The 15,786-nt window shown below is 38.3% G+C and overlaps 1 protein-coding gene across 1 annotated transcript in view; it reads right to left on the bottom strand.

Annotated features, from left to right (window-relative positions):
• The window catches only part of plekhg4b (pleckstrin homology domain containing, family G (with RhoGef domain) member 4B), a 50,531-nt gene extending 36,371 nt beyond the window's left edge, over nt 1-14,160 (bottom strand). Inside the window, exons 1-3 of the mRNA XM_016447882.1 lie at nt 13,963-14,160; nt 6,231-6,428; nt 2,718-3,879 (exon numbers count right to left, since the gene is read on the bottom strand). Of these exons, the coding sequence (XP_016303368.1) occupies nt 2,718-3,879; nt 6,231-6,428; nt 13,963-14,031 (1,429 nt within the window). The 5' untranslated portion in view covers nt 14,032-14,160. The remainder of the gene's footprint in view (nt 1-2,717; nt 3,880-6,230; nt 6,429-13,962) is intronic.
• Nucleotides 14,161-15,786: the final 1,626 nt, after the last annotated feature.

Genomic DNA, 15,786 nt, shown 5'->3' with positions numbered 1-15,786 from the left:
AATGTACAGCTATATGATGCATAATTTTGGACCAATGAAATTTCATTGTGAGTGGAGCGGAATACAATGAAAATGAAAATAAAAATAAAGTGACAGACAAAGTATAATGTCACTTGGCACAGCTGGATCAACTAACTGGATTAATATGAAAAGACAGGGGTTTTGCTCATAAATGTATCTGGTTGTGCTCGGTTAGGACACGGTGTTAGTGATACAACTCTTTCACGTGATAAAGTAACCCAAAATCTTAAGAATGCCGGACAGTTTGGAATTTCCTGCGATAGACCCCACACACACCCCTGGCCAGAAGCGCCAGACGGAGGGCAAAACGCTCTCTTTCAAGCTCTCAATAGCAGGAAGAGCTAAATAAAACGGCGCAGTCTCCCTGGCAACACATTCAGTCCAGTATCGTGCCTTTGGGGTACAGCAAACACGTCGGAAAGACAAGCACCCTCTATAACAGGGCAGGGCCGCTGAAGCATTCCAAAACACACACGCTATTAGCCCTCACATGCAGCCGGTCGCAAGCCATAAAATCATGCCAGAGGAATGACAAGCTGTCTCTTCTGAAAATCTAAGCTCGTTGATGGTCCCAGAGTTTGCTGCAAGTGATAATTACCCACTGGACCACAACTGTCTGGAACCAGACCTGTCTCTTAAAGGGACAGTTGACCCAAAAATGATTTACTCACCCTCAAGCCATCCTAGGTGCATATGACATTCTTCTTTCAGACAAATCCAATCAGAGTTATATAAAACTTTTTCCGTGCTCTTCAAAGCGTTTGAATGGGAGTAAGTAGGTGTTTTTTTATTTTTTTTATTTTTAATAATTTACTCACCATCAAGCCATTCTAGGTGTATATTACTTTCTTCTTTAGGATGAATACAGTTGGAGTTATATTAAAAATGCCCTGGCTCTTCCAAAAAAAAAAGTGCATCCATCCATCATTAAAAGTGCTCCACACAGCTCCGGGGGGTTAATAAAGGCCTTCCGAAGTGAAGTGATGCATTTGTGTAAGAATAATATCCATATTTAAAACTTTATAAATGGTAATCTCTAGCTTACGCTAACAGTCATACACGTGTTCACAAGAGAGTGGCGTTCAAGCGGATGACTTGGGATGAAGGCATAGCGTAAGCGCCGGTGAGAATATGCTAGTCTCGTTAGAATCAAGTTTTGTTTACAGCAAAGGAAAACCAGTCTCCTTTTGGCTTGTATCGAAATCCTCTGACATTTTTCTTTACAAATCCTCGTTTTGTACTACTAATTTGTGACCGGTGTTTTGTTTCGCCGTCACTTCTGCGTTCGTCACTTCCGCGTTTGCCTACGTCTTACGTCATCCGCTGGACGCCACTCTCTCGTGAACGTGCGTACAACAGTTAGCGGAAAATCATGGGGTAATTTTCATTTTTGGGTGAACTGTCCCTTTAAGGCCTCGGGCGACATGATTTGATAAAGGAAGCTTGTTCTGGTCTTGTTCTTGGTGGGAAAGAATCCCAAACAAGATGCTCTGCCGCATTCTTAAACCTGTTCTTGGAGGGCCACTGTCCTGCAGAGTTTAGCTCCAACCCTTTGGATAAAAGCATGTTTACTGATGAACAGTATGGTGACATTTATATTGATTAATTTGGCTATTATCCAAAGTGACTTATATTGAAGGTATGCATCTCAACAACCCAGCAAAACTGACAAGAAACTCATGTGTAGCATTGGCAATTCTGATTTGTTCTAGTGAATCAGTTCATTCAGCTGATTCATGTAAATGAACTGATTCAAAAAAGTCTATTTGCGACATTTTAAAGCATTGGAAATTCTGAATCATTCCAGTGAATCAATTTATTCAGTTGATTTGTGTAAATGAACTGATAAGAAAAGTTTGTTTGCAACATTATAGCATTGGAAATTCATATTCATTCCAGTGAATCAATTCATTCAAATGATTCATGCAAATCAACTGATTCAATTATATTGAATGTATGCATTTCAACAGTTCATGCATTCCCTGGGAATCAAACCCATGATCTTGACATTGCTAGTGCCATGATTTGATAAGCGAAACTTGTCCTGGTCTTGTTATTTGTGGGAAAAAAATCCCAAACAAGATGCTTTGATATGTTTTTTTATGTACAGCAGGGTTGTGAAAACCTGTTCCTGGAGAGCCACTGTTCCGCAGGTGCAGGATTGGACACCCCTGATGTACAATATGGTGACATTTACATTCATGCACTTGGCAAATGCTTTTATCCAAAGTGACATTTTAAAGGTATGCATTTCATCAGTTCATGCATTCCTTGGGAATCAAAACCGTGATCTTAGTGTTACTAGTGCCATGATTTGATAAGGGAAGTTTGTTCTGGTCTAGTTCTTGGTGGGAAAAAATCCCAAACAAGATGCTTTGCCATGTTCTTTGTGTACAGCAAGGGTACCCAAACTTGTTCCTGGAGGGCCACTGTCTTGCTCCAACCTTAATTAAACACATCTGAACCAACTAATCAGGGACTTCAGACTCACTAGAAACTTCCACACAAGTGTGTTCGAGCTGTTTGGCGCTAAACTCTGTAGGACGTTGGGCCTCCAGCAGCAGGATTGGACACCCCTGAGACTTACATTGCATTCAAGGAATGGATTTGATCAGTTCATGCATTCCCTGGGAATCAAACCCATGACCTTGGCACTGGAATGGCAAACCTCAAAAGAGTTGACAAAGCGTTTTTACCTGAGTTCTCTTTGTTGCTCCGTTTCTCGATGCCAGGAAAGGCCGCCTCCAAATCCAGTTTTCCAAAACGAAATGCATAACCATTCATAAGTTTCTTGGGAAGGCCGCTACCGGATCCACCGGAGGACGACCGTGCCCGGTGTCCTTTAACCTGCAAGGCCTTGTTGGTACGTTCGAGAGATTTGGAGCGTCTCTCACCCAGACTGAACTCGGCGCTCTTGGATAGATGGACAGCGGGAGAACCGTTGCGAGATTCATCTCCTCCCAGCCATCCACGATCACAGGTTCTCTGAGGGATCGGATCCTTTGTGACGGAGTCGTGAGGCGCTCCTGGCTCAGACTCCGTCCCTTCCTCCAGAATTGATTCTGAGCTGGAGCCGAGGTTCATGGGGTTCTGCAGTGCCTCCATGTAGGACTTGCGGAAAAGCCGGCGCAACTCGAAGGCCGCAGAGTCTCTGGGATGCCTCTTGCGAAGGCCGGGATTGCTAAGGTCTGTGCTGAACGAGAGGATTTTGTTGCCGATTCCGCCTCGAATGCATCCCTGATCTGGGCTGCCCAAGGTGGGCGTCTGGGGAAGGGAGTTGGGACTCTTTTGCAAGGGCGAATCCTCCGAGTGCTGGGAGCTGATGCCCATATCCGTGAGGCTCCGGCTGAGGACTGGCTCGGACACAGTGGACTCAGCGCCCAAGGAGTCTCGGGAACTGAGCGTTCCTGTGGATCCGTGGGTGCTGCAGGTGCTGAGCTGACCCCGCAGGGTCCCGCCGCTGCTCCGCGCCTGCATGATTGCGTCGGCAGTGCTGGTCACGAACAAAGGATTGACCACGTTCTTCCAGGGCGTTCGGTAAACCACAGCGCCGGTACTGAGGAGGCAGTTCTGGAGAGGGTGCAGGTTGCGCTCATGCGTTACATTCTGCAGGAACTCAGGTGTGAACACGCTGCCGTACATGCTCTCGGCCACAGGGATCTCTGCGATGGCTTGCCCGCTCCCTGACAGGCATTTTATGACCAGTTTGGCAGCCTTGCGGCCTAAGGGAACCACCTGCAGGTAGAAATCTCCCTGCCGTAGACGTACTTTATGCAGGGGTGCAAGTTGCAGAACCACCTTTTCATGCAAACACAGTGGCCATCCCTCGTGGTACAGCAACAGGCCTTTGAATCGCAGCTGTGGAAAATAAAAAGGATGAATTCATCAGATAAAAATGCCACTTTTCGTACAGGTACAAGCAACAATATGCAGTTATTTGCAGTTTGCAATCATTAATTTATTTCTGTCTTGAAGTAGATTTCAAGATACAAAAATACAATGATTTAAAACATTATGCAATTGTAAAATATATATTTTAAAGTGAAATGTGTAATTTTTGAGTCACCCAACAGAATTGCAAAAATTATACCTATTCTAAAACATAAAAAGGCAGCATACTGGCACAGTAACATAAAGGCTCTCAATTAGGGTGTCAGCAATTGACCATTTGAACCAGGGGGTTAAAGTAAATTAACCTAAAATTACTAGAAAAATCTTTTTCGTTAATTGGAATAAAATAAATGTTAACTGAAATAAAATCAAATAAAAACGTAAACTTTTTTTTTATTTTAGCTCGTTCATTTCTCATTTTCATTTAGCTCAACTTGATGTACTAAAATTAAAAATGAAATAAAAATGTATTTAAAAAAATACATATATAGGCGTATTTAAAATAAACAGAATTACAAAAAAAAATTACAAAAACAAAATTACTAAAACTTTAACCAAAATTAAAAAGAAAATGAAAATTATAAAAATTTAAATTATTCAAATTATTAAAAAATACTGTAATAGTACCTCAATAAAATTAAAGTAACACTCATTTGAAAAGCAACTAAAATAGCAAATAAAATGAGAAAACACTATAATTTACGTAATGAAAACAGTGAACATAAGGATTAAAATGAAAAAAGATTATGTAAAATTCCATGCAGGGACTCAAATCATTCAGCAAATAAATAAATAAATAAATGTATTTATTTCTTTTGTGGTGAACAAATAGACCAATTTACTACAATGAATTAGACTTCACAATATTTTTTGAGAGAGATTTCTGCACAGGCTATACAGTGTGAAAACGGCATTTTATCATGGTACATCAAAAAAGAGCTTCGCTATTTAGCTACTGTAATGCTACTATAAAAACAGTTAATTTAGTAGCGTTAGTGACTCCCCGACGCTGCTGTATAATGATACTGATGATGCAGCAGGAACATGTAAGTTTCAGCACGCTGTGACTCCCTCAAAGATCACGTCTGAGTTAAATGAGGCTGCTGAGAGCCCTCGTCTCAGAGCAATAACAGCAGCGCTGGATACAGGAGCGTAAGGTTTCAGCTATGTGCTCACATAGCGCTAACCTGCAGAAATACAAAGCCTCCCTGAGCAGGTCTTTCATTTCAGCCTGATCCTCTTTGCCAAGTTCACTGCAGTGAGCTCACAACACGCTCTGTTTGGGCTGTTTATCACAGTAATACTGAACCCTCTTTCAGCCTGAAGTATTCCTCCTCCCTCTCATGTTCCCACTCTTGCAAGATTTCTCTCTGGGAGACTTTAAATGGCTTGAACATGTTTAGCTGCAGCGCTATGGATTTCAACAACAATATCTGAAGAAGAGACAAAATAATAAAATATTCAGCAAACCTGCGTGAACCGCATTACCAGGCCACCAATACATAATATAGAGTTTAAAGATAGCGTGATGCATGATGAATTACCATGCTGTTCCCAAAATAAAGAAATAAACAAACAAATAAAGAAATAAATTTAAATTGTTTTTATTCAACAAGCATGGATATTATGCATAATGTAAATACTTACATACATATATAAAAAAACAACAACAACCAATCAAACAAACAAACAAAAATATTTATTTATTTGGATATGCACGTAAATGTATCATACATAATGCACATAAAACATTTATTTATTTATTTCCATGCTTGTCAAATAATAAAAACAGTGTTTTATTATATTATATTATATTATATTATATTATTTATTTTGGACATGCATGTAAATTTATTATGCATAATGAAAATAAATGAATAATATGTTTTTTATTTGCATTCATATACTAAAAAATAAATAAATATTAGCTTGCACTATGCTACACAATGTCTGAAACTTTATTACGAGCACTTCTTGTGTTATTTGCCTCCATCATGGATTGCTTGTTGTATTCCTCATTTATAAGTTGTTTTGGATAAAAGCGTCTGCTAAATTAATAAATGTAAATAAATAAATTAAATACTTCTAAAGCATTTATTAACCTTTGTTACTGTTTTAACATTTATTAATATATTAATAAATTTTAAAAAGTATTGTAGAATAATTATATTATATAATATATATTTTACTATAAATAATAATATATTTGCTAAATTAAAAATAATGTGATCTATTAGTAGATATTGCCCACTGTTTTTATTGACTTTTTATTGAAATGCTTCTGTGAAAATGCGTCGGCTGAAGCTGACCGTACTCACACAGGCCTCCTGTTTTATTATCTGCAGGATTCTCTTGGCGGGCAGCAGGAAGTCAATGAAGCAGTGCAGGCCGTCTCCGCGGTACTGTCTCTCCACGACGCTGAAGAGCTGCCACAGGACGGTGGCCGCCGACGCGCTGAACGGAGGATACAGAGCCGATAACACGCTCTGAATGCAGCGGTCCAACGACTCTGAGTCCTGCAACAGATCACACGATCAGAGTCATTCTCGGCTTTTACCACAAACATTTACTGTACAGTACATTGTTTGAGTTTTGTTATAAAATGTAAAATATAAAACGTTGTTTCACATCAAAAGCAATAAAGCTTATTGTGATTATTGGATAGAAGTTGTGCTACAAATAATGTTTAGTGAATATAGATAGACAGATAGATAGGAATATTAAATGTCAACTGAATTACCAGCCAGTTAGAACACATTTAAATTGTCGAATTTAAAGTTTAAAATGTCGAATTTAAAGATTGCATGACAAATAGCCCAATTAAATAAAAATAAAAAAAACAAAATAATAAAATAAAATTAAATTAAATTAAATATGATTTCAGCTCTACAAAACTGTTTCGGCCAATACCTAAAATTCATTTTCAATTGCTGAAATTTTGTTGTCACTAATTTACTGTAGGACACATGAAGCATCACTTCCCGTCTTTATAGACCGAATCAAACACTAATGATTGTGCACACAGTGCGATAGAGTAAACGATGGCAGCATGTTGTTTTTGGTTTGGTTAGTGAGATGGTTTGATGGTCACAAGTTCAATCCCACAGTTCCCAGTTACAAACACAAACAGCAGGATGTCAGGAGGTCGCGGGACACTGATGAGACAGGAAACACCTGTCAATGTAGCGTCACCGACTGGACAATAACAGGCGGGATGGAAAATCCTGTCCCTAATGCAGAACTACATCATATCTGTGGAGCAGAGGACTTTCCAACCGGATATGTATCACACTATCCTAAACTAACACAACCGTGACCTGGGACGCTCAGCTTTAGGTTAAAGGGACAGTTCACCCTAAAATGAAAATGTGCTGTTAATTTACTCACCATCAGCCCATCCAAAATGTAGATGATTTTTTCTTTAGTAGAACAGTGAAGAAAATTTTTAGCTGAAACTGTGCTCCTTGCTGATTCATAAGTCAATGGCTACCAGCACTTTGAGAGTCAAAAAAGCACATCAGGCAACACAGAATGAATCCCTGTGACTCCTGACGATATACTGAGGTCTTATGAAGTGAAACGATCAGTCTGTGCAAGAACCAGTGCAACTGGTTCGTTCACTAGTTCATGCACGTAATCACACAATGACATAACATATACGCAATTATATTATTAAAGCACCCAATAATGAAGTGAAATGTGGATGTTTTATGTGTCTAAAGCATATAAAGTGAATAAAGTAGTCTTCATCAGCTCACCGTGACTGTTGGAGGAACTGGAGTATTGAATGATTCATTCATCATAGGATCAGATTCTCTGCTATTTCAGCTCATTTCCAGTCGGAGTGACTGTCAGGCGTCTGAAAGTCAGTTTTGATTGAGTAACTTGTAGATCTGTGCTGCTCGAGCCCTGAACTGTTTCAGGTGCTTCAGTCTGATTTGGTGAACTGGTTCAACTCACTAAAAAGAACCGGTTCAGAAGAATGATTCGTTTGTGAACCGGACATCACTCTGGTCTGTTCGCCTGAGGCTCTGGATTACAGGTGATAATGTTGTAAATAATGTTCAGTTTCTTGCACAGTCTGATCGTTTCACTTCATAAGACCTCAGTATATCGTCAGGAGTCACGGGGATTCATTCTGTGTTGCATGATGTGCTTTTATGGACTCTCAAAGTGACGGTAGCCATTGACTTGCATTTTATGAATCACCAAAAACCACGGTTTTCAGCTAAAAATCTTCTTTACTGTTCTACTGAAGAAAAAAAGTCATCTACATCTTGGATGGTCTGAGGGTGAGTAAATTAACAGCTAATTTTAATGTTTGGGTGAACTATCCCTTTAAATAGGCAGGGGAGTGGAGAAAATGGAAATTAACTTGTTTGAGTTGAGTTGCAGACGGGGAAAAGCCCAGGAAAAATCCCCAGCAAAGCTCTGACTTTAACGCTCGCTGTTTGTTCTGCTCTGTTGGCCTTGTATTACACAATGACAATGTCCCGTCCACATGCGGTCACTCCTCCACAGGGCAGCCATTGTTTCATTCTCCTGCAGAAAGTCTTTATTGGCGCTCTAGGAAACTAAATCACTCAGCCCCATTAGCTGCGCTGCGGCTAAGGAATAATCACAGCGCTCAAACTGCAGGGAAGAGCAGAACCGCCATTTGGAGAAAAGGTTAACAATGGGAGGAAAGGCAACATGATTTCTAACATCATTAAACAGTACTTTTTTAGGTTACTGTGGCAGGCTACAAAAGAAGTGATGTGACGTGCAGCCAAGTATGGTGTCCCATACTTGCAATTTGTGCTCTGCATTTCTCCCATCCAAGTGCACACACACAGCAGTGAGTAGTGAACACACCGGGAACACACACCTGGAGCAGTGGGAAACCATATTTGCTGTGCACCCGGGTCTCACCTCAGTCGTGGTTTTGAGGGTGGAAGAGAGCACTGTACGTTCATTCCCCCCACCTACAATCCCTGCTGGTACCGAGATTCGAACCCTCGACTTTTGGGTTACAAGTCCGACTCTAACCATTAGGCCACGACTGCCAAAAAATAGCCACAAAATAGCAGCTTGGGCAGGGCAGGATTACGGACCGGTCCAGTGGGACGAGGGCCTCGGGGCCTCAGGCCTCGTGACTCAAGACTACCAAAGTAAACTGAATAACACACATGTATATATTTATAATTGAGCAATATCACACGAGTAGCTGTGCGATATGGCTGTATTTCGGCACGGCTGTGATTCGGCCGCCGGTAATTATATCTGTGCCTATATACAACCAATTCTCACGTCTACGAGTGTGATATTGCATTTATACAACAGTTTGACGGCACGATGTGTGCAAATATATAAGAAAAAAAACAACGAAGTGTATCTAAAAACCCTATTTTGTGCAGAAATACTTCCTTCCGCAACGGATTCAAATAGTTTGTCAGTTTAACAGCTGAGCTCAAGGTCCATTACTAATTCAAGCACATTACTTTAGAACTTTAGTAAAGAAGGAACGTTGAGTTGCTTCATTGAAAAGCTTATTGTATCACTGTATTAAAAGCTCACTGTATTATGTGGAGTATGATGAGAGACTGACTGAGCGAGTGTGATTACCTGCATCAGATACAGCATTCATTATTCAGCTCAATCTCATATTCACAATAAAACATTAGTTTGAATGTCCGCTAAAGAAAGCGATATCTTTGTCGTACTGTCCTTTCATCTGTTAAGGTTGATTTCCGATGACAGCGCTGCTCAGTGCATTTGCATCTTACAAGCTGTTATTAAGTCAAAATAACTTCCATTTCAGTCTCTTTCAATATAAAAATATTTACCGCTGACTCGTAAAACAGTCTCTTGTCGCCATCTAAAGGCGGAATAATGTCACTAAAATCACCATCACGAACACACACTGTTTCCCAATACTAAATACTACTGTTATTTATATAAAATATTTATTGAATAATAATTTAAAAGTTGCTAGGCAATTCAGTCAAAAGTATAAAAACAGCGTTCTGATATAAGATACAGCATTGAAATGATATAAAATATAATGTGATGTGATTTTGCTCTCAGCCAAAACTATTTGCTCTGGAACAAATAATAGATTAATGAGACCAAAGACTGCCCGTTAGATTTACCCAAAACGAATTATATCTCATGTTTAACCACTATGGTTACGCGCTGAACGGCCGCTGACACCCTGGAGCTCACATCTCCGAAAACGTCCAAACAAATCTTCAAATAGACATTATCTATCTATCTATATAATCATATTTATTTATTTATTATTGATATATATATTTTTTAAAATAAAACATTTAAAAATATATATTTTTATTTCATTTTATTCATTTTAATATGTACATTTTAAGACACCCCTACTAAACAATGTTTTATTTTGAAAATATATTTATATGTTCACATATATTCAATACATATTCAAAAGTATATAGAATATGAACATTATCAAGACACCCCTTCTAAATAATCTTTTATTCTGACTTCCTTTTATAGGGTTCAAAGATTAAAGAATGTGGTTTGATGCCCCTCTAAAGGGTTCTGGCACGAGTGGGGTCTGAAAACCGGCCCGGGCTTGAAGATCTTTTGAACAACATGTTTTAACCTGAAAACTTTAGTGTTTGGTCTAAACTACAAGCTGTATTCAGGACGGCCTGCATATCAGTCTCAGTGCACCCACTCAAAACACCACTTTCAAAGCCTGAGAAGACTAAACATACAGCTGGAAGACAGCACTGGATGGAGGACTTCAAGAAAGCTGGAGATAAGTGTGGCTTTGAAGATGAAAGATTAAATAAGACTGGGCAGAAGAGAGCTTCAGATGCATTTCCATAACCTTGAAGAAGTTATTTCACCTGGCTGAAGCCAGTAAAAGAGCTTTTAATAGCAGCCAAAGCACAAGTGTGGCTCAGAGGAGATGTGTGTGGGATCTGATCTGCCCTCTTTGATGGTGTTTATGGTGATGGTGGAGGTGCTGGATCAGACCCAGACCCGCAATTGTATCTAAATGACGTGGAGTCCAGGTGCCTCGCTGCTGCTCTGCTCTCGATTAAAACAGACGGACATCTGCTTCAAAACCGCACAAGTCAAACATCTCCATTCCTATTGCTCACACTCATGACCTGAACTGCATAATTTGCACCAAAATCATGCAGCTTGCTGAGGAAAGGTTTACTTTTTTAAAGTTACCAGACTTACAAACTGGCAAAAAAAAAATAAAAAATCCACAAACTTACATTGAAGAGAGACCAACATTACGAAACCTTCTAACAATCATTCAGAACACCATAGCAACACCCTAGCAACCATCCAGAGCACCATAGCAACTACCTAGAACACCATAGCAACCAAAGAATACCCCAGAAACCTAATAAAAAAGTTTGGAATAATTAAGATTTTTCAATGTTGTCTCACAAGGCTGCATTTATTTGATCAAAAGTGCAGTAAGAACAGTATGTGAATATATTGTAAAATGTAATTTAAAGCTGAATTTTCAGCATCATTACTCCAGTCTTCAGTGTCACATGATCTTCAGAAATCATTCTAATATGCTGAAATATATATTGTTTGACATGTATTGACGTAAAAATCTCCCTTCATTCTCTAATATATGATAAAAATTATATATTATTTCATCATATATATTTTTTAACTATATACACATATATAGTTGTGTATATAGTTAACTATATAGTTATATAGTTAACTTAATAAAATAAGCATGATTTTTTTTTAAGGTTTCTTTGACTTCTATGACTTTTACAGGCGTGGAAACCACAATTTTAAACTTTTCCAAGAGCGTGGGAACTCTGAACAGACCACTAAAGATGCATTTTTAACAAATCGTTGCCACCACTGATGCTCTAATAGAGCTGAGCTCCACTCAAACAGCTTTTACTGCAATGCAAACATACAGTCAGTAAGCAGGAGCTGTGAATTCCCAAACGTAGCCGCTCTAAACAACCCTGACAGTCTGACAGGAAGGGCATCTGTTGGACTGTCTTTCTCCGGTGTGTTTTGTGGGTCAGGAAGACAAAGGCCTCGCGCACCAGCTCTCCAGCGGAGCATGAAGTCTGAAGCCGTGGGAGTGAAACAGGAGCGAGTGGCTCTGCTGATGGAGCGCAGGTTACTGAGAGCAGCTTTAACGCCTCTCTAAATGCATGATTGTGGAGAGGGAAAAACAAAACAGCAGCAGGGGTCCGACGACTCGGATACGTGATGCTGAACTGAACTGGCTATTTAAAAAACATCTGTGAAGACATCAGAAAGCTTCCTGAACTGTTTACAGACTTGCTGTGTTCTTCTAAAAATAAGTGAATACATATTTACGTTTATCCATTTAGCAGGTTTTATCCAAGAGACTTACAAATGAGAAATGCAACAAGCAAATATTCATAATATATTTGAATATTCTTTATTACATATTATATAATACAATCTTTCAAAATAATATTCAATATGATGATAATAATTAAAAGCATCTATTATTATACTATAAACTACAATATTAAAAATGGAAACAAATAACTATTTTATTTATTTATACTATTATACTATTACATATATAAATTATGTAATAATAAATCATAATAATAATTAATATTATTATTCACATCTTTATACCCCATGCAATAATTGTGTCTGTGTGTTAAGCTTACCATTATTAACTGCAATTATTTGCATATCATCAGCCAAATAATGCTGACGTCCTTCGCTAAATCCATCAGTCTGAAAGCGGCACCTGATGTGACTGGCAGCTGTCGAACAGGTTGACGTCTACAGATGGAATGTCCATTGACTCTCTGAGGACAAAAGCCACACGCAGCTGCTCTCAAACAGGTTCTGTAGTGAATCTCTGAGCGATGACACAACAACACAAACACACAGAGCAAACCCAGAGCTCACACAGACACCGCAAGCAAACAATCAGTGATTACGAGACGAGTTAAAGTGCTGTAATTGAGGGATCAATTCAAGACGCCGCTCCCATGATGTCTGGATTACAGCACAAAAGACTAAATCGAGTCCTAATGCCACTCATTACCAAACAGTTCGAGTCAAACTATGTTAACACTGTGCTTACAGACTAGCTGCCTCAAAACATGGATCAGTATATCCCTAAACAGCCATTAGAATTAGCACAGGATTCCTGAAAACTCCAGTCCAGACAACAGAGTTTGTTTCAAAGCAGCTTCACAGTATTAAATGGAAAAATAACAGAATCAATCATGCAAACTTTCTAAGCAATAGTGTCATTATTCATCTCAATTCAGGTCAGTGTTGATTCAACTCAATTCAAAAACCATGTCAATGTTGCAAAGTTGTCAATTATGAACAAATTTGATTCAGCTTTAAAGCAGAAGGCAATTGTGACACCCAATTCAGATAGTGTCAGTGCTGTCAAATCTATAATATTACTGAATTGTAAGTGTCTTTTAAACAAAAAAACAACAACTAAAAAGTCATGTAAATATGGTTATGATGGTGCATTTCCTCATTTGCAACTCACTTTGGATAAAAGCATCTACTAAATGAATAAATGTAAATATACCACACTACAGTCACAGTATTTTTTGTAAGTGATTTTATTTTAGTATCATAGTTTTCGTTAATATTTTGAATTAGATTTTTTTCTTAAATTTTCTGCTTTCATGTTCATTTTAGTTAAAGTTTTAGTCATTTTTTTTAATTTTTTATATGTCTATAAAGTTTTAATTAATTTGTATTTCAGTTTTAGGTTTTTTAGTACATCAAGCTAAACTAAATGAAAATGAGAAACGGTGCCTTGGAAGCTAGCTGAAATAAAATAAGAGCAAGTTTTTATTTTATTTCACTTAACTTTTATTTTATTTAAAGTATCAAAAATGTTTTTATTTATGGTTTCAGTTATCTATAATAACCCTGCTGTCAGGAAAGACGTTTTCCTGTTTGATAGGACCATCACAATCCCAATAGAAAGTGGTGAACGCTTTCTTCATTTAAAGTTCAATGCGATTCATAAGCGATGTCGAATGCAACCCGCAGCAGTGCGGCGCTTACCTTTATACTCAGGTAATTATCGCAGCTCCGCGACTTCACTCTGGAGTGCATAGTGCTCCGCGTCCGCATTCAGGGCTCAAGAAAGTAGATAAACCATAAATATGCAAATAAATAAATAGGTTAAGCTGATTAATCCAGTATAAGTCCATGCAGAGAGCGATTTGGGTCCTCTGCGCCCATGACTGGGTCAGCTGGTGTGTCTCTGCACTAGTGGGAAGTTTGAGAGAGAGACAGAGAGAGAGAGCTTCGGCCCTCCTCCCAGCGTGGCTCCTGTGGCCTCTCCCTGCTGGATAATGCATACTGATGTAATTTCCTTTAGCACTGAGAAAACACACCATCTGAGCTGCACACAGGCACCACAACACCCCCGTCCACAAGTGCCCTGCAGGGGAACAAACCTTTACTACCCCCTCCTCTCTCGAGCGGCCGGAGCCTCCCCCTCTTTGTCCTGACAAAACAAATGCACTAGGGTTTCAACTTATGCTGTCGCTTTTGTCAAAGAAGGAGAGAGAAAAGAAAAAAGAAGACATCAGCATGCCATCGGCAGCTCGGGTCACTCGACCACAATAGTGCTGCGCTCAATCTCGCTAATCCAAAAACTAGAGCTGACACACACTAGCCGACGATTAAACGGTGCAAAACAAACAAACAACACGTCTAAATCTAATGCATTAAAATGTATTTTTATAATGCATTGTATGAATACATCTATTCATTGTTACACATTTAGAAAGTGTGATGCATTAAAACACATGACAAACAATTACGTAACACGGAATCTTCAAATATATATATAATAATGCATTTTAAATTAGGTTGCAATTATTTATGAAAAGATGCCATGCATTACAACGTGCATTATGAATTCTTTTATAATGCATTACACATAAAGGCTTCAGGTGTTACTGAATTTAAATCCCCAAATAAAAATCTCCATTCATACTTCTTGACAGCCTTGTGATTAAATGGAGAGCAAACAGAGACTCTTAAGAGTATTAATATTAACACAGAAAAAAATATTTTATATACTCTAAAATACTCTTTTATATCTCATTTGCTTCTCCTTGACATCAGTGAGATTAAACGTAGAACAAACAGACTCTTAAGTCTCTTAAATATTTCTCATTCGAACACTGTAAAAAATGATTGTGATTTTAACAGTAAAAGACTGTAAAAATGCTACAGTAAAAACCTTGGTTAACAGTAAGTTTCCATAATATATTCAGTGAATACATTTAATTACATTTAACGTAATTTTACAGTAAAATACGTGAAAAAGAAAAAGTCATTGTAGAATTTACAGTGAAAAACCATAAATTCACACTCCCAGAATTCCCTGCATGACACTTCATAGTTTGTTTTTTTGTTGAAATAACATGTTTCTTCTTATTTTTTTCTTATCAGTTGTGTACATTAGGGTTTAATCTTACATCTAATGTTGTTAAATTAATGTTTATTGCATTATTTCAGTATCATGTGTGTCACCGTGATGGGGTTTAATGTTAGTGTGAATGACACTGTGTGCATCTTCTATATATAAGTATTGCCCTCCTCAGCTCATAGAAAAGCTGTTTATGATAAGTTTTGGTTCATCATGTGACTTTCTCATCACCACCAGTTTTTGGTGGTTATTAGTGCATTACAATGGTTCAAAACAGATATTAGTACTTCAATGTGTTGGTTTATTAACATTACATCAGTTAATGAAATACGGTATTTTATTGTGAATTTAAGTCAAGTCTGTAAAACCTAAAATGTTGCTACCATATTTTTTACGGTGAAGTTCTGGCAACCACAGCTGCCGGTATTTTACCGTAAATGTCA

Source organism: Sinocyclocheilus anshuiensis, unplaced genomic scaffold (assembly GCF_001515605.1).
Source record: "Sinocyclocheilus anshuiensis isolate Anshui unplaced genomic scaffold, SAMN03320099.WGS_v1.1 scaffold411, whole genome shotgun sequence".
NCBI classification, from domain to species: Eukaryota; Metazoa; Chordata; class Actinopteri; order Cypriniformes; family Cyprinidae; genus Sinocyclocheilus; species Sinocyclocheilus anshuiensis.
Note: the sequence above shows the minus strand (reverse complement) of the source record. Positions and strands in the feature narration are given on the sequence as shown.